General features: G+C 37.7%; 1 protein-coding gene across 5 annotated transcripts in view; it reads left to right on the top strand.

Annotated features, from left to right (window-relative positions):
• LOC126485117 (oxysterol-binding protein-related protein 9) overlaps positions 1-19533 on the top strand; it is a 520094-nt gene that overhangs the window by 438669 nt on the left and 61892 nt on the right. For all 5 annotated transcript variants that reach the window (XM_050108748.1, XM_050108747.1, XM_050108749.1 and 2 more), the window contains 3 exons: positions 2754-2908; positions 3006-3035; positions 8957-9119. In XM_050108748.1, the coding sequence (XP_049964705.1) occupies positions 2754-2908; positions 3006-3035; positions 8957-9119 (348 nt within the window). The remainder of the gene's footprint in view (positions 1-2753; positions 2909-3005; positions 3036-8956; positions 9120-19533) is intronic.

Below are 19533 nucleotides of genomic sequence, written 5' to 3'. Positions count from 1 at the left end.
ATAGTTATGTAACAGATGTTAATGGAACAAACCACATAAGTATTAAGTTATATGTAAATTGAAGGTGGGGGGGGGGGGAGAAAGGAAAGGGAAGGGATAAATGATGTCAGTTGCATTAGGACATGATGCGGAATCAGCAGCGATGAGTGAAAATGTGTACTGGCCCAGGATTCAAACTGGAGATCTCCCGCTTACTAGACAGTGCCTGAAACAATAGGCATCGTGCATTCATATAAGGATTAAGTCTTCTTATGTTGGTTGCGCAGTTGATCATTACTCTGGCAAAAATAAATTGCGACAATGAGAATCACGAAGACCCAAAGCACAGCAACAAAGTTTCGAGAGAGAAAAAAGTTTGTGAAAATTAAATTCATAAACAAACTACAATGTCATTGGTGTGAATTATTTTTAACCAAGTCTCAAAATCCTCTACTTCCTATGAAAAAGTTGTACACCCACTTTATGCTAAAATACTAATTGATATTTAAAAATTATATTTATTACTAATGCTAATTCACAAAATTTCCTTACATAGTCTAGTGACAATGGTGTTTAAAAACAGTTTGTAGTTAATGTGAAACTAAATCAGAACTTAAACAACAAATCATTATTTTTCATTAAGCACATTCTGTGGCTTGAGGTTCAGAAAAAACTGCCGATACACCCCCAATTATGAAATATTAGTACTGTCTACAGCAAATTATGTCTTGGACTCTAGATAACAATTGAGCAGTGCAGAGCAACAAAACTATACTTTGGGCTTTGGCACTGTATGGAAATGAATATCTGAGAAATTGGAGAGAGAGCTTTACATGAATGAATGTTCATATACACAGTGTGGGAGCACAGATAGAGATAAAGCTGGTTCATCAGAAGATCGGCAGACGTCATGAGCCTCCATACACGCTAGAATATCAAAATCAATGACAGTATGGTTTACGCCCTTATGGTTCTCTGCACTTCAATTAAATATGACTTAGTACTTCCTAATTTGAATGTGTAGTTAACCAGTGCAAGCATTACGTGACTGTTTTACATATTCAGGTATTTGGTAAGAAGCCAATAATTTTCTGTTTATTTAGTTTACTGTGTGGGTACCTAATCCACACACATTGTGATTAGTGAAGTTATTGATTTTCTGTTTACTTGGTAATATTATGTAGTTAACTAATGTACAAACATTTTGATTATTTCCTCATAAATATTTCTGCCTGCTGCCATAAGTTTGATGGGTTACGTTTTTAGGTATCAAATTGAAAATTTTTAGGTATTTAAATTGAAATAGTTTCTGTTACTCTAAATGTCGGAGGAGATCCCATACACGATAAGGCCTTTCTGTGTTGTATTCTTTCCAGCTATGTTTATGGCTTGAGTCACTGATGCATTATGCTGTATAGCACTTTGTGTTTGAGACTGAAGGTAATCTGAAAGTGGTTGTAATTTCAACAATGTAAGAAAAAGGTAGATTGCTATGTACTGTAAAGGTGACATGGTAAGTGGCAGACAGGTACAAATAAGACACACATTAGCTTTCTGCTACAGCCTTAGTCACAAAAAGAAGAGGACACACACACACACACACACACACACACACACACACAAAACCAAGCACACTTCATGCACACGTCACTACCGTATCCATATCTGGCAGACTGTCTCTTGGAATGGTAGTAGCAATCTGGAGGGGACTTTGCTTTTTTGTGTGTATCCTAGCAAATGACTGCTAAATGATTGGGAATGCTTTTGAGTTACTGTTTCCAGTAGCAGACAAACAGAGCTTCTGACTTCAAACTTTTCAGTCTTTATTGTCACTCGGAGAAGGGATTTTTAAATTAATGGGCACCTCATACAAGCAAGATAAACTCTTATGTAACTTTGTTTCAACAAAGTTGTGGACCATCTACTCTTCATCATAAATGGTGTAAGACCCATGTCAGTTACCCTCATGGATAAGTGTTTAATATGTATGGTAAAACCTCATTAACAAGTTTGTGTTATCACTTCTGTACCAGCACCAAATTTGCCGTCACTAACTTTGATTTAATGAAGTTTAATAATGTGACGGCCAATTATGCTGTTGTAATAAATCAATCACACTCTGTGTCACCCTACCCTCTGTCCAAGTAATTTCCTCCAAGATATTTTATATAAAAAAGTGTATTTTTTAAGGTAAAGAAAAATTGAAAAAAGGCATTCCAAATATACTAGGAGAAATTCAGATTACAGCTGCTGTATATCAGACTGTGACCTTCAGTAGCCTATTTAATAAAAATTCCCACTTTATCTGCTGCTTTTTATGTTTTTGGTTTACTGTGATAATGTCCGTTATATGCTTTGCATTTGTTGACTGTTCATTTCAAAACTTACGATTTCCCTCCATATGTCTAATTACAGGAAATACTTTTCATAATCTGGAAACCATGTGTTGCATTATTCTTTTAGTGCTCATTTCTTTATCAGTCTTGTCAGTTCTTACCAGTTTCAATTATAAGGTTTGTTTCTTAGAAACCTTCGTATTTTGATTATTAAAAGAAAATTGGACTGATGACCTCAATGTTTGATGTTTTTCAACCTCCCCAAAAATTAATTAATTCATTCATGATCAAGCAAAATCCATAAATCCCATTTAAGAAAATAAAATGTTATCACCACATGTGTGGTATCCATTTAATGTGAAATAACACTTGAAAGAACAATCAACATGTCATTAAAGTATACTGTGTAATATTTGGTGATGAAATTTGATGTTACAGTGGATTACGGCCATTCCTAGATGCAGTGCCTGCCACTGAGTCAGATCACATTCCCTCTCAGGCACCATCCCAGAGTACCACTACTGCCTCTGGGAGTGTATCTGGACTGCCTGCACCACCTCCTGTTAGAGATGATGGGTCTCTTGACTATGATGGTAAGTAGGCGTTTGCATCATATGCTAAGCATTAATTTTCTCTTGCTTCCAATTATGTCTTTATAGTTTATTGATACACACTTCATTTGTTTTTCAGCTCTGTATGAAGATGAAGAAGAATCAGACAGTAAGTTAAATTTAATGTCCTTGTGTACAAAGTTTGCATTTTGAAACTGTAGGTTCATGTACTTTTGAAAGAAAATGATATCTATATTTCTTATTACTGGCCAAAGAAAAGTAAATATTCCAGTGTGATTAAATTAATTATCATATTTTCACTATTTATTAACCACAATATGTGTATTGTAACATCAGGCAACTAATTTCCAACGTACTGAGTGGGATAGTAATTCATCTGTAACTAAAGAGTGAAGGAAATGAAATGGCAAATATGTTTGTCTGTTTCACTACTTGCTTCATTGCCATATTTTGCATTCTTCTCCTTACTGTTACATTCCAGTCCATCAAATGTTACCACTCACTCGTTTTCAGTTTGGCACCTTTTGATGTGGTTTTAGATTCCTCAGTTTTGTCTCAGATTTTACTTTTACAAACCCATTATGTCATAATTTTACAGTCTCTAATAAATTCAAGTCTCCACTAACTTAATCTCAATTATGTTCTCATGTGCTATTAATATGAACCAGCTAATTATAGTTTTCTTTGTGTTTTACCTGAAAATCATGAATGCAATGCACTGAGCACAACATGCTCAATTTCAATGGCTGCTTAACAATCTGTTCCACATGAGTACCTCCCTTCGTCTGCCTTGCTCTGAATTGCATAGATAGATATCATCCTAACAACACATTCTGTGCTCTCTCTGTCCTCCTGCCCTCAATATCCACCAGCCCCTGTTCACAGCCCCTGTTCACAACCACCACCTACTGCCATCCATGTCCCTATGCCTCCCAATTTAGTCATTCTGCACCTACACTCACCTTTCTCCAGCCTTCTTCTTCCTCTTTCATGTTTCCACCTTGGAATTGCCTCCAGCACTTCATTGTGTGCTGGACTCAACTCCCTCTGCCCACACTATAGTGAGCTAACTGGTATCTATATCTGGCTTGGTAAATTGGTTCAAAGGACACATGATTTTCAAACCACCTATGGGTTGATGTCAACTTTACCTTATTTTATGGAATAGATAAATGTGTGTTCTTATATTTACTCTTGCCAAAACAGTACTGGTGTACCACATTGGAAGTAAACATAGTTCCATAATCTGTCAGACTGAATGATCTTCCTGTGCAGTAGCCAACAACAGCATTTTGGAAATGAGTGAGTGTAGTCTGAGAAGCCCTAATTGAAAAAAAAAATCCAAAACACCATACAGTTTCACTTATATTTATTTTTATTACCTGAAAACTACTGTGTTATGGATGTGGATGAGTGTATACAGTGACCCACAAGCCTATCTATCCTCTCTGAACTTTCAGGAACACATTAGCAGACAAAACAGATTGTGGGAAAAACAACATTGTAGTGGAATTGAATCAGAGTGTCATAACCTCAGTTTTTACCGATGCATTGATGGTGGTTCACAAAGTCTGGGTCAATTAAATTTAACTATGTCATTTTGTGCATCTCCTTTTATGTTTCCTTCTAAATAAATATGAATTCCATTTTCATTTCCGCTTTCCATTGCACTCCTTTTTCATTGGAGAACACTATTGCACTAAAACATTATAATCACAATGTTTGATCTCAACTTGTGTTCTTAAGGCTTTTGCACTGGAGATTAATTCATGCTATACTGATAGCTCACCCTGATAGAGCCCTTGAGAAGAATATAAACTTTATCACAACACATATTTGAAAAGTAAGGGCCATTCAGTTTTGTTATTTTTTTGATAAAGGTTTTTATTGGCAGTTTTACTTTCAAACAAGGCTGCTACTTTTCGACACAATTTACTTACCTTTGAAGCATTTTTGCAACTTTTACTAGTTGAAAACTGTGGACTGAGGTTCCTCGTCATTTTGAATCTGTTGTTCCCCAAGCCATTGTTTTAAGTGCAAGAAGAGGTCATACTCGTACACTGCGTGGTCACAACAGTGTGGTCAGTTGTAAAAAACTTCCCAATGCTGAATTTTCCCTTCAGCAAGAGCAGTGATGTGCTGATGTCCATTTTTTTTGGAGGAAGACTGTTTCGGATGACCTGCATCTAGTGTGTGCATAGCACATCTCAGTTTGATGAGTATTTTCCAGTATGTGTATGTTGGAATAGCACCCCACGTTTCATGTATTCAGTCTAAAGAGTCCTTTTCAACGTACAAAGTGATAGCCATAATTTTCTACTTGAGCAAGTAGCTCGCTTGAATTCTTTCGGTTTTGGGAAAATTGAATTGGAGGGGGGGGGGGGGGGGGGGGGTAGGTGCAGATGAGGAGGGATATGGGGAGGGGAAAAATAGAAGAGAGGGGTGTGGACCATGAAGAAGGGAAAAGATAAGGTGAGGCATTGGGAAACAGGATTATGAGACCCTAAGATATGCTGAATATTTCAGAGAAACTTGTGCTGGAAGCATCATGCTATGCCAACTTATTTATGGGCCATCTGGAGGAATCCTACTCATCCAGTCCGTACCTGAAACCTCTTATCTAGTTTAGATTTCGTTGAAGACATTTCCATGATATGCATTCATGGCAAGAACAACCATTCCTCTTTCCTCCATAACCACAATACATACTCCCTAATCCATTTCACTTTGTGCTTCTCAGCTCAACGAGCCACCTTCATAGATGTCAGTCTCCACTTCTCAGATGTCTGCATAAATATGTCTGTTCATATCAGGTGCCCCAACCACCAACAGTACCTCCACTTTGAAAGCTGTCAGCAATTCCATGTAAACAGGTTTCTTCCTTACAGCGTCATCAACATGTGGATGCCACATTTGCAGTGAAAAGCTGCAAGGAAAAGCAGGAGTTCTTGAAATGTGCCGATAATATTACCGGGACCTTATTGATAATATCCTATACAGCTCATCCATCACCTCTCTCACCTGTTAACCAGCTGCTGACAACGCTCCACTGATCGTTGTCACCCCGGTCTTTGTTCTGTTCCCTCGATAATTTTTTCTCTGGCTGTCTCCACAATGCTTCATGTATGTACTCTTGCTTACCCTTCTTAGTGTGGCTCAGTTTATTTTTTGGAAATTTCAATCTTCAGTTTTTCTTCATGCAGATATTGAACCGATACTGCTGTGCAGTCTCTCTCATGTGTATAGCTTTTTCAGTCTTCATTGGATCACACTTAGTTACCTTTCATTTGTTTTGGAACATCTTCCTGTAAAAATTGGTGTGGTATTCTTCACTGTACTTCATGTCACTTCCACATCTCTTTCATTTGCAGTTTCTATATTCAATTATTGAAAACATTTATTCAGTTTCAGCATACCTTAATTACATCATCTCCCATCAGTTGATCGAATATTAAATGCCAACGAATGTTTTGTAGCTTCAGTCTGTCAGCTCACTCAGAAAATGGCCAAAATGTATACAGCCAAAATATCAACTGAAGAAATGGAGTTTCTGTCGTTGTGCACCAAAATCTAATGCAACTGTCAGTGCATCAAAAATTGGCAAATGTACTTAATTTAAGTGGTTGAGCTGGTGGCGTTGAATTCAGCCCATATTTTCCAGGATGTCTATCAGTGTTTAGTTTACAAATTTCTCATATCACCTCACGGTGTGAGTGAACTGCCATGTTGACTTGATTGCATAAAAGCATGCACCCTATAAAATTTATGATACAGAAAAAAGGTTTGGTAAGCTGTCTCTGTTTGAGGTATTAATGCAATTAAAAATGTTTATTTGTCTTACTCATTCTCAGTATCAGATGCCTTACTGCACGACCATAGCTCAGTGGATGCACTTCCAAATGTTATGCCTGCAAGAGAGATATTATGCATACATCAGCACCAAAAGATGGCTGTTCTATATTGAGAGACATACGCCACACCCATTTTTGTAAGAGAAACTGGTTGTGAAGTAGGAAAAGCATGTAGGTTGTAAAATATGATGAGAGTTTTGGGAAAGTTACGCAATTTCTTCTTTTCCCATAAACTTTTTGCCATGTACTGTCATTGTATGTTACTTCAGTTTTCTGTATACACCAATCTATCATCTGACACCACTTTGTGAAGGATGCACAATCTACCTGCTTGGGAATATGATTTACAAAAACATACAGATGTAGAGAACACTATTAGGAACTGGAAACAGTGCTTTTGATAATTTCTTTCAGGGTGAAAAGACAGAGGAAACACGTAGCCTACGTAGATTTGGAGTTCCTTTAATTATTACCCTGTCTCAGTAAACATATCTTATAAGGGGAATCAGATTAAATTTGCATGAACTGACTTTGGCCCATCAGTTATTGTCCAGACTATAAACTACTGCGAAACAATTCCTATTTTTTAAAGAAAATTACAAATGTAGTTCTTTACAGACTTGTTAACTGCAGTGTAAATAAATGAATGTAGCTGGAGTTGATTATAACAGAGGAGCTAGGCAACACAAGGGCTACTTTAAAAATAAAATATTTTATTCATTAGAACAACTCTGCTGTTGTGGCATTACTTAGCAACTCTAGCAGACAGACTGAGAATCGACCTCGCAATTCACAAATAATTGGTCGGACTGTTAATTCCACAATGTCTACCAACACAGTTCTCTACAAAATCTTTTTAAGTTCCTCTATGGTCTCACATGTGGAAAAAGTTCTAAGTCACATTATGAACTGGAATCCTGAAAAGTCACTTCCGCTGTTGTCCACTTGCCACCAAGAAATCAAAATCGTGCAAACTTTTCGAACTTGTGTCCTGAAGGCAGAGTAACTCACCTTTCGACTTGGAGCTACTCTCCAGTCTGAATACCAAAGTCTTGTTTATATGCATTATCCTCACTTTAACTTGCTTCCTTTTTGTTGACACTGTTGTCTCTTCCTTAGCATCCTAGTGATGTGCCTTACTTTACAATTTGATTTAGCTTTTGGATCAATTGATCAGCATCAATATGATGAGTGTCACATCAGATTGCACTTAAATGTGGATCAGTATGATATGAAACACTATGTATTGTAAATGAATAGATTCTCACAAAATATTATCTGAACATGAATATTCTATAATTAACTTAAGACAAAAAAAAAATCTGGATATTTTTGATATTAAGTAAGGATGCGTAAGTTCAGAAAATAATGTGACCTAGTTTTGCATGCTGTATTGTGTGCATTAAATGTTGTATGCATTAAATGTTTATAAGTGTGATATGATAGAATTTCCACATCAGTCACCCCTGGTCAGAGTTCCATCTGTGCATCAGTGAAGGAGCATTAGTGCCAGCTGGCCAAGCCCACAGACCAGCCCAGCTTTGATCCCCATGTACCTACTTCAGTGTTAAGTAACTTTGTCCACTTTGAGTGGCACAACAGAGAACATTTTATGAAATAGCAGCACTTTCAGCTTTCCTAACAGCAAATACCTTGATCCTATATATCCAGTACACTCAAAGACATCCTGTCCTTCAGTATTTCAAAATGAAATACCACCTAAGTTTTCTAAGCCAGATTGTGAGCTTAGAGCTTAAAATTTGTTCTCTATTCTGTGCTCCTCTCCAGAATTCTGTATCACATTTAACACTCACACTCAGGAGTTCTCTTGTAATCTTTTGTGTGAGTTGGAACATGCTGTCCAAGCTACTCAGATCCTCATTGTCCATACTGTAAATACAGGTCCATTCAAATCAAAATGCATGTTCATACTGTAAACTCGCATTATCTCCTTTGGAAATGATGCTTTATGCCATCCCAACAGAAGTAGTTTCTTTCTGTGAAGGAATAATGCAAGGCACTTTCCGTGGATTCTTCCAAACAGCTTCATCAGTGTATCAGGAATGCATCAGTGGAGGTAAAGAAGAATAATAAGAATCGAAAAAGATAAATTCATTATTTTTGTGTTGCATGTCAATTATACTTTTTTTTACGTGCTAAACAAGAATGTGTTGTAAATATTTTATTGATACGATGTGTCTTTGCTTCTTTTCTTCAGTTGGGTCAATGGAGAATCATGGGTCTGTTGTTGCACATCTGCTATCCCAAGTGAAGATTGGTATGGACCTTACCAAAGTTGCTTTACCCACATTTATCCTTGAGAGGCGATCCCTGCTGGAGATGTATGCTGATTATTTTGCTCATCCTGATGTGTTTGTAAGGTGAGATGGTTTCTATATTGTAACAGGAAGATTTCTTTTTGGGAGGCACATGAGATTGCAGCACATAATGCACATTGTAGTTCTTAGGGTAGGTTTACACTGCAGCCTAGCTGCTGGGACATCGCTGCTTGCTGCTGCTTTTGTTCCCCACTGGCAACCTTTATCCTGTCGATGTTTATAGTGCTATTTGAGTGGATTACTGCAGTGTGTGAAGCAGAAACTATGTTCTGTGGAATGTCTGATGGCGGTAATAGTGGATCATTCATGACAAAAATGTGATTATTGAAAACGAGAAAGAAGAGGTGGTATGGATGCATCCTTTGAATATAGCTTGTCCACACTGCAGATACTTTCAACAGCTCAGAAATTATCTAGGACCATTACAAATGTTAATAGAATAAAAACTCCTTCAGTTGTCAGCAGGGACGTAGATATTGAGGAGGTCCAACCTGCTTCCGTTTTGTGTTCATTTAAAGTCGCTCATGTTAAAATATGGCAGTTATTAATTATAAGGGATATGAGGTTAAATTACTGTCATGGGTGTTAGATTGCAAAGTTTGGCAGCAGTGAGATGTGCCACAGTGTCTATTAGGTTGCAATGCCAAGTTTAGCTTTGGCGCTCTACTTATTGGAACATTTCATGGTGACCATCTTTATATTTTGACTGCTGCCAACTCTAGTGATCTAACAGCGGTAGCATTATAGTAGTGGGGCAAACTCATTTAACGTGTATCAACTGAAAAATAAATAGTACAACGAGTGTGTTTCAACATGAACTGCTCTGTGATATGCTTCCAAAAAACCCTGTTAATGTCTTGTTTAATTAATACCAGAGCCACCGATTCTGCATGATGTGTGCCTAAATCAACATCATTGTGTAGCATACAGGTAACATTGTCTGCTTTCTTTGCACCTCTCTCTCCACTGAGGTCCAAGCTTAACACAACACCAATGAATATCAACTTCTGTTGATATCTGTAGAGTGGAGCTACGGCATCTGAGGTAACTAAGGAAAAAAGGTTTAGTCATGATAGTGATTACCAAAAGGTAGAACACTTCTAATACTTCAATGATGTAACAACAGTATACCCACAGGCACCTACAAGGGGAGGCAGTAGGGGACACTTGTGCTCCCCCTCCCCTCCTCCTCCCCAGAAACTATGGTACAGAGTTTTTATTCATATATTGAGTGGATAACGATCAGTTGTCTGTGATATAATGTGTTTTTTATGCCACATATTTTGTTTAGCTCATGTGACATGACTTATCTTGAAACAATCCAACTCACTTATATAAAAAATGGGAATTGTAAAGTGGTGGCTGCGTCCTAGGGTCATTGTCCAATCACCAAGCATGTATTTGTTTACAAATAAAAGTAGAGTCTGTGGAACTCCTAAAACATTTCTTCACACTGATAGCAAGAGCAGAATTGTAGAACTTAGCATGACAGATGTGTTGGTTGGCCAGTTCATCAGAGGTGATATTTCACAGTAAGTTCTTTTTATTTGTATTTTGGAGGAGTGCAGTTTTACTAAATAATTGTATTAATTTAATCATGCTAACCTTACATGACAATAAATGTAACTTTCATGTGATCCATTCGGTACTGAGGTTGTGGGATTACGACTTAAATAAACCATAAATAGTCTGTTTATAGGGCCTTTTAAATGGATTAAAAATAAGTTTGATGCTCCAGAAGACCCATTGGGGAACAACACTTCAAGAGTGGAAATGTGACTTTATATGTACTGTAATGTATAGAATAATGTTTGTAATCAAATGGAAAATGTTTCATTACTCAATTGTAGGGATGAAATTACTATGCCCATATGGCCTGCTGTATGGGGGAAGGGGGAAGCCAGAGAGTAGCCATACTATAGTTTGGCATACCAAAATAAATAATTTTTCTTTTGATTTATATTTCATTCCGGTACTGGCAATAAAGGACGGCCCACCCTTCCCTGACATGCCACAGCTACAAATTATGCTTTAAAATATGCAATTTTGATAGCATTCCACATTGTGTTAGTCTGGGAAACAGTAAAAATTGATAACAATATTGAAGCAAACTGAAAACTGTTGAATACGCCAAAATCACATAAATCCAGCATGGCAGATCTGGTTTTCTGCCATAAGCTATAGCAGTATTGCATATTCAGTGGAATGTTATGGGGAGAAATTTGCCACAGTGTTGAGATTTGCAGCTTCTGTTATGTACTGATGACTTGCTGTGATGGAAAGTAACAAGGTTTCGTAAAGGCTCTTCAGGGCTATGTTCATTTTCACTTCTGGTACTTATCTGTAGCTGTGAATGTGAAATGAAATTAAATAATGAAACAGTTCAAGGTCAAGCAGTTCATTGTGTGATGGCTAATGCAGTGCCACTTACAATTAGTGTCAGCTCATATAGATTGGCAAGCACAGTGTAAGCTTCACAAAAACTTTAGAATTACATTGATGAATTTGTAGGGTGTACAAAGTAAGATGCTGCAAGGTTACGACATGGCCATCACACCTTTTCATTTAAAGCTAAATAACTTCAGAATGGAAGTGTAGAATCAGAAGTCACCACATCTGAATCACAATCTTCAATTTACCGAATGGAGCTAATCGGCCAATGAAAAAAACAAAAATCTACTGACTGCCATGCTAATACTGTCAGCGTTAATAGTTACCTTGTCCTAGTGAGTAAAATAATGCAGTAATATTATTTTATTTTATTTTGTTTTTATTTTTTGAACAGGTCTGTTGTTAGGAGCTGGGGTTCCCAGACAATGATACGCAAGGACATTGCAAGTTGTTCTCATACAAGTAAACAAAACACGTACTGCTATAAGTAAAACTATTTGCTTATGTTTCTTTATTTCATAGTAAGGAAATGATTGATAAGAGTAGCATCTGTATAATGTTAAGGAAAATGGATTCATCATAGAATGTTTGCTTCGTCCTATACATAGGACACAGGAAGGTCAGATTGTATCTTCCTCACACCGCCTGTCATAGTCATCACTGCTTTGGCTGGGAATGATTCATCTTGTTTTGACGTTGATGTTTTGATCAAATCTCTTCAGTGTTTATACGAAAGTTTTTGTGCTGCGTTGCAACTGCTTCCAGCTTACACGGTGCACCAATGTTTGGTGCTGCAATAGTCATTACACAGTGAATGGTTTATTGTTGCTTTGCTGGGTATTACATTGAATGGTATCATTGTATGGAGAATGTTTGAGTCTGGAACAGGAAAGAAGTTCCATTATCCAACAGTAAGGTGAACTGAAGACATGTCTTCTAATATTGAAGAAACGTAGTTAATACAACTAAAAGAGTGGATTTACTTCCCTCTTCAAATGGACTATAGTACAGATGTCACAAATATGGCACAGTAACTTTTTATTGTACATTCTGACCCTCATGAAGATACGAGAGAAGAGTTTTTATTTCCAAACCACTTAAGTCAATAAACATTTTCAGATTGAACTTTTATTTTTTTAAAGTAGTTATTCCTTGGAAAAAATGTTGGTGTTTGTACAGATAAGCCCCAGGCAATGTATAGTCACTTAATGTGGCTGACAGCAAAAGTGAAGGAAGTTGCACCTGGCTGTTAAAGCACACACCGTGTGATATGTATTAGCTGCCAAGTATATGAACAAAGCCCCAGAACTCTTGATATTATTTTAACAGACCCTGTAAAGGCTATAAACTGCAACAAGGCAGGGGCTCGAAACTCAGAGTTATTCATACTATCACGTGGCGATATGGCTCCTGCGTACTGAAGTAAGATGGCTCTCTTGCGGAAAGATTATAAACAGAATATTTGAACTGAGGTCCAAGGTTTTTATGTTTCTCAGTGATGAAAACACTGGTATATTATATGAAGAATTTTTCATTGATAATCAAAAGTTATCGATATTGACATATTTCCCTGATATCTTTGACACGGTTCATATTTTAAATACGGGTCTGCAAGGAGGCAGCATGACAACTTTCTTAGCAGATAACAAAATAACACCTTCCAAGATAAAGTTGACTGTTATTAGTTCACAAGCACTGAACAGCAAGTTTTTTGCATTACCTACTCGTATATTATTTTTGGAAAACAGTGAACTAGTTCCCATAGAAGATTTTGTTTGAGACTTTATTACACGTTTAGAGGTTCTTCAAAGAAGTTAAGAAAAGCCCTTTCCAAAAATTGCACAAAATATGACTGGATAAGAAATCCATTTTGAGGAAGAAGTAATCACGAAATAAACTTTCATCGATGCGACTAGCAACAGTACAATCCAAGGTGCTTGCGAATAGAAAACTCTGCTACCTTTTTGGATGGGAACAAAAGCGAATATGGTTCTCCTTCTTATCCAATTTTTAGTGCCATGTGTTACTACCTACATGTGTGAAAGTGTGTTTTCTTAGTTATTGTACTTTAAAAATAAATACAGAAACAGCCTTAATGCTGAAGAGGACTTGGGAGAGAAGTTAAGCTTAATTGAGAAGAATTATCAAGCTCTGACTAAAGATAAACAGCAGCATGCTTCCAGCTGAAAGACCCAGGTGTTCCTTCATAAGAATCTAAATTTGAAAACTGTTTAATTACGGATTTGGAACACTGATTTAGTGCTGAAGTTTGATTTGTGCCTGATTTTTTTTTTTCCCTCTAATGTACTAAACTCAATGTTCAGTGTACTACTCTCTTGCACAACTGGTTTATATTATTTGTAATATGTGTTAAATGTTATTCCTTTCTTGTTCATTGACTATTTGTATCAAAATAATTTAATTTTTTATTATTTGCCACAAATAAGTACCACATGTCAGCATGAATGACTGTAAAAAACAAAGTGCTTCCTTGAAATCTTATTATTTGTGAGTGTCACATTTCTACCATACAAAGTAGTTGGTAGGCATGGCACAAAAACTACTAGTGTCTTGTCAGCACTGAGCAAGATGGCGAAAATTATTACTCCCATACCATTCCTCACCCCTGCGGCAGTTGTTGCTCGTCCTTTTGCACCCATCTTCATTCCTCCCACACCCCATCTGGAGGATTACCAAAGTCAGTCTGTGGAATTTTTAAACATTTCGTTCTCTGTAATTTCTTATTTTGTAGATCACACACTAGAAAACACATTCTAGAAAATCACTTTACTTAGCCTACTTTCATTCTTTTTCCTTAACACATGGCATTTATGGTTATTTTAGCCCTACAATGCCACATATCGACACCGAACATTTCCCATGTTTATTGCCTCTTTTTGGGAACTGTCATGGAGCCAACATCTCAAAAAATAACTTTGCAACCACAAATTAAATCATTTTTTCAAAGTGGCGAAACTGGAGTCGCCCAATGAAGACCTTAAAGAAAGTTCTGAAGTTATGAAAAGTTTAGGAAAATAGTTCTAGTTTCACTTCTTGTTTCAGTCTGATGTAATCAGTTCAGAAGACGGAAACTATGGTATTAGCTTTTCTCCATTTCTTCATTTATTGACAGAAGTAAGTTAACCAATGCTGACTGATTTGAAAGATTAAAGAATATATTGTCATGTGGAGAGAATGAAAGCATTTGAAATGGAATGATGCGTAACATGCAGTCTACAGGCACTAAGTAGGAGCGATAGTAGGAGCGATATACGCAGCCAATTACATCAGCATCAATAAGCATCACAATTTTTGTACTGCAGTGCCTTCATTTCCATTCATTTGTCTCGTAATTTTTAGTAGATACAAATTGTGTTCAAATTCTAAGTGTTGGAGCAATTTATGACCATATAGCTACTGATATTTTGGGATACGGACCTGAATGAACATCTTATACTTCAACAGAACTGAACACCCCCCCCCCCCCCCCCCCCCCGCCCTCCCTTCCACCCCTCTCCCAGAAAAAAATCTATGTCCCTTTCTTATTTATTACACGACTGGTTTCGAAGCCTAAAGCTCCTCCTTCAGTTGCCACCAACAGTGAATCAAGTAGGGTAGCTACTAGCTTACAAGAACTACTAGGCTGATGTATCAGAATTAAAGGTAAAGCTGTGAAAAGCGGTATTGCTCACATAATTAAGAAAATGTAAATGTGGGCCAGTCAGTCATGAGGGATCACTTCCATACCAAACAAATGAATGGGACTGGACAAAACTGAAAAAAATTAATAAATAAGTAACTGAAGCAGTGTATAGCAGCCATTGAGGTGGGGAACCGAGATGATAGCTGAAAATGTGGAGAAAACGAGGACTGACTGGTCTATCCACTTACATAAGTGTGGTTTACAAGACTGGTAAAAATAAAACTAAAAGTATAAAAATAAATATAATAACACGCAATGTAAATGTTCAGCAAAAATAGCCAAAAGACAAAGTGACAGAATGCATAACAGTAAAAATAAAACTAAAAACGGGTATTGGATAGTTTGTAAAAATATATCCAAAAGTTATGCAATTTAACGACGACTGCTAAAGTGCTGCATGAGAGTGATGCCAACCGATATCGTCGGTAACTGTGCATAGACTCATCTTTTAACAACTAAAATAATGTTTACGTATAAAAAGCTTAGTCAGGATTAAAATAGTATACACAACTGGAAAAGCAATATAAATGTATGACAGCACAGTGCATCCACACAGTACCAGATGTAATAAAAATAAGAGAGAAGTAAAAGGGCTATAAATTAGAATAACAGAAAGCTTGTAAAGAAACTAAGCCTAAATGTAGTGAATGACAGTACTAAATTAGGGTACAGTATAGCTGGTGTAATGACTGAGTTGTTAAAATGAAATAACGTAAAATATATTAAATACATGCGAGTATCAGCATTAAAATAATTTGAGCTGCTGAAAATAATGGAAGTTTGGAAGATCCAGAAAGTGGGCATCATTTAATACATAAGAAACTCATAATTATTTAGAATAAACTTATATTTAAGAATAGTTTGTTCATTTAAAGTAAAAAAGTCACAACAAATTTTCCAATTTATTTTAAATATTATTTAACCAGAATAGTTTGAGGTATGAACATTTGATTGTATATTATTAACTTTATGTCCATTAAAGAGCGATTTTTAGACCTACATACTCTGAGGTAATACTTTGCAGCTATTATCCACTTTTACTTAATACACTGCAACTATCACATGAAGATTTTGGAGTTGTTCTAATGAAAAAAAGAAAATATAACAATGAAAACTATCAATTAGTGATAAAATTATTTAATTGTATGAATTAATAGAGGGGAAACACTCCACATGGGAAAAATATATCTAAAAACAAAGATGATGTGACTTACCAAACAAAAGCGCTGGCACGTCGATAGACACACAAACATACACACAAAATTCAAGCTTTCGCAACAAACTGTTGCCTCATCAGGAAAGAGGGAAGGAGAGGGAAAGACGAAAGGAAGTGGGTTTTAAGGGAGAGGGTAAGGAGTCATTCCAATCCCGGGAACGGAAAGACTTACCTTAGGGGGAAAAAAAGACGGGTATACACTCGCGCGCGCGCGCGCACACACACACACACATCCATCCACACATATACAGCCACACATATACAGACACAAGCAGACATATTTAAAGACCTTTAAATATGTCTGCTTGTGTCTGTATATGTGTGGATGGATATGTGTGTGTGTGCGAGTGTATACCCGTCCTTTTTTCCCCCTAAGGTAAGTCTTTCCGCTCCCGGGATTGGAATGACTCCTTACCCTCTCCCTTAAAACCCACTTCCTTTCGTCTTTCCCTCTCCTTCCCTCTTTCCTTATGAGGCAACAGTTTATTGGGAAAGCTTGAATTTTGTGTGTATGTTTGGGTTTGTTTGTGTGTCTATCGATGTGCCAGCGCTTTCGTTTGGTAAGTCACATCATCTTTGTTTTTAGATATAAATTATTTAATTCGATAGATAAAAAGTCTACTCACCAATTAGTTGCAGAATACACACATAAAAGATTGTTGTGATTGGCAAGCTTTCAGAGCCAGTGGCTCCTCCTTCAGGCAGAAAGGTTGAAGGGGAAGGAAGAAGGGTGAAGGAAAACGACTGGAGAGGTCTAGGAAAAGGGGTAGATTTTGGTCTCCCATGACCCGCAGTTGTTGGTGACTTTCCCAAAGATACCCATTTTCCTAGGTGTCTCCAGTCCTTTCCCTTCACCCTTCTTCATTCCCCTTCAACCCTTCTGCCTGAAGGAGGAGCCACTGGCTCCAAAAGCTTGCCAATCACAACAGTCTTTTATGTGCATTTTTTGCCGTCGCTTGGCGAGTAGATTTTTTGTCTTCTAATTAGAAAAAAAGGAAATGATAAATTAAGTGAAACAGAGTGACTAATATCCAAAAATTACTGCACCTAATATTATCTATCAGGGGGTGGTTATTATGGTCTGTATGTGTCTGGTCCCACTGAAGTAAGTTTCTGCAAATTGTCGCTTACAGCACTCACGATATTACTGTCGGCAAATGGGTTTTTGGTTGGTACGATGCTGTGAAGTGAGATGCAAACTATCTCTTCAAAGTACTAGTATTCACTGAAGCACCAAAGAAACTTGTATGGGTATGTGAATTCAAATACAGAGTTATGTAAACAGGCAGGATGTGGTGCTGCAGTCGACAATGCCTAGATAAGACAAGTGTCTGGTGCATTTGCTAGATCGGTTACTGCTGCTACAATGGCAGGTTATGAAGATTTAAGTGAGTTTGAACATGATGTTATAGTTGGTGCATGAGCGAAGGGACACAGAATCTCCGAGAGAGCGATGAAGTGGGGATTTTCCCATACAACCATTTCATGAGTGTACCGTAAATATCAGGAATCCGTTAAAACATCAAATCTCTGACATCGCTGTCGCTGGAAAAAGATCCTTCAAGAACAGGGCCAATGATGACTGAAGAGAACCATTCAACGTGATGGAAGTGCAACCCTTCTGCAAATTGCTGCAGATTTCAATACTGAGCCATCAACAAGTATCAGCATGTGAACTATTCAACGAAACGTCATCGATATGGGCTTTCGGAGCTGAATGTCCACTCATGTACCCTTGATGACTGCGTGACACAAAGCTTTATGCCTTGCCCGGGCCCATCAACACCGACATTGGACTATTTGTAACTGGAAACATGTTGCCCGGTCGGACGAGTCTCGTTACAAATTGTATCAAGCGAACGGGCATGTAGAGGTATGGAGACAACTTCGTGAATCCATGGACCCTACATGTCAGCAAAGGACTGAGGATCTCTAATGGCGCGGGGTGTGTGCAGTAAGAGTGATATGGGACCCGTTGTACATTGCAACATGCTGTTCACAAGAGACCTCCACCCCATTGTACTCTTCCGGATTTATGGACAGCCCTGCAGGATTCATAGTGTCAGTTCCCTCCAGTATTACTTCAGATATTAGTCGAGTCCATGCCATGTTGTGTTTCTGCACTTCTGCGTGCTCATGGAGGGCCCTATACAATATTAGGCGGGTGTACCAGTTTCTTCGGCTCTGCAGTGTAAGTGAAGAATCTAGGAATATACTACATATTGTTCATGCAGCCACTGCGAGGATAAGATTAATTTAATTACAGCTTGCGCAGTGGCATTTAAGAAGTTACTTTCCCACAGTCCATACCTTAATATGTGGTACAGTGGGAAGTATTCTCTGCCATGCACTTCACAGTACTTTGCAGAACATGGATACAACGAGCAGCAGTCCAGCACAGAAATGCTAGAATGACCTTAAAGCTACCAATCACCGATCAAATTTCAAGACTGATGGTGAGGGTTGCAGTGCAATACTCAAACTAACTCACATGACAAGGATAGTAGTGAGCAGCGGGGTAAGCTGCAGTAGTGGCAATGGTGCTGGTTGAAGGTGACTCTTACCCTTGATAGGAGGGCTCATAAAATGTACAAAATGGTGTTGGTTTTTTTTTTGTTTTTAACTCCAAACAACTAAATACCTTGAAAAAATGTGCATCATATGAAAAAAAGTGTTAGAGGGATGCTGAGTTCTTGTTTTATTACCAAGAAAAGGGGCTGGCCAGTACGTACCTTCAGTGGGGGGTGGGGGTGGGTGCGTGGGTGGGGGGGGGGGGGGGGGGGTTGGTGGGGGAGGTGTGAAATTCAGTACTGTAAATCTATAAATACACACACATCATAGTATAAGGACTTTATTTTTGCTCTCTGAACTATTAGTTCTTCTCTCAGAGAGAAAAGAGTGTTAATTTGTGGAAAGTTACAGGGAGATTGCAGTATGAGAAGTACCTCCCTCTTGGGAGGGGTGGGTCCCTCTAATCCTGAGGGCCTAGTAACTTGCCTCTCATTTCTAACCACTCCCATTCGTTTCTGGCTGAGGAAGAAACTGATAATTCTGAAAGATACGATACCTTTCTTGTACTTCCAGGTGTGCCTATCAGTAGTACTGGAATTTAGCCCACTGAAGTAAGTACTGGCTAGTCATTATGA

This window comes from Schistocerca serialis, chromosome 6 (genome assembly GCF_023864345.2).
Source record: "Schistocerca serialis cubense isolate TAMUIC-IGC-003099 chromosome 6, iqSchSeri2.2, whole genome shotgun sequence".
Lineage (NCBI taxonomy): Eukaryota > Metazoa > Arthropoda > Insecta > Orthoptera > Acrididae > Schistocerca > Schistocerca serialis.
Note: the sequence above shows the minus strand (reverse complement) of the source record. Positions and strands in the feature narration are given on the sequence as shown.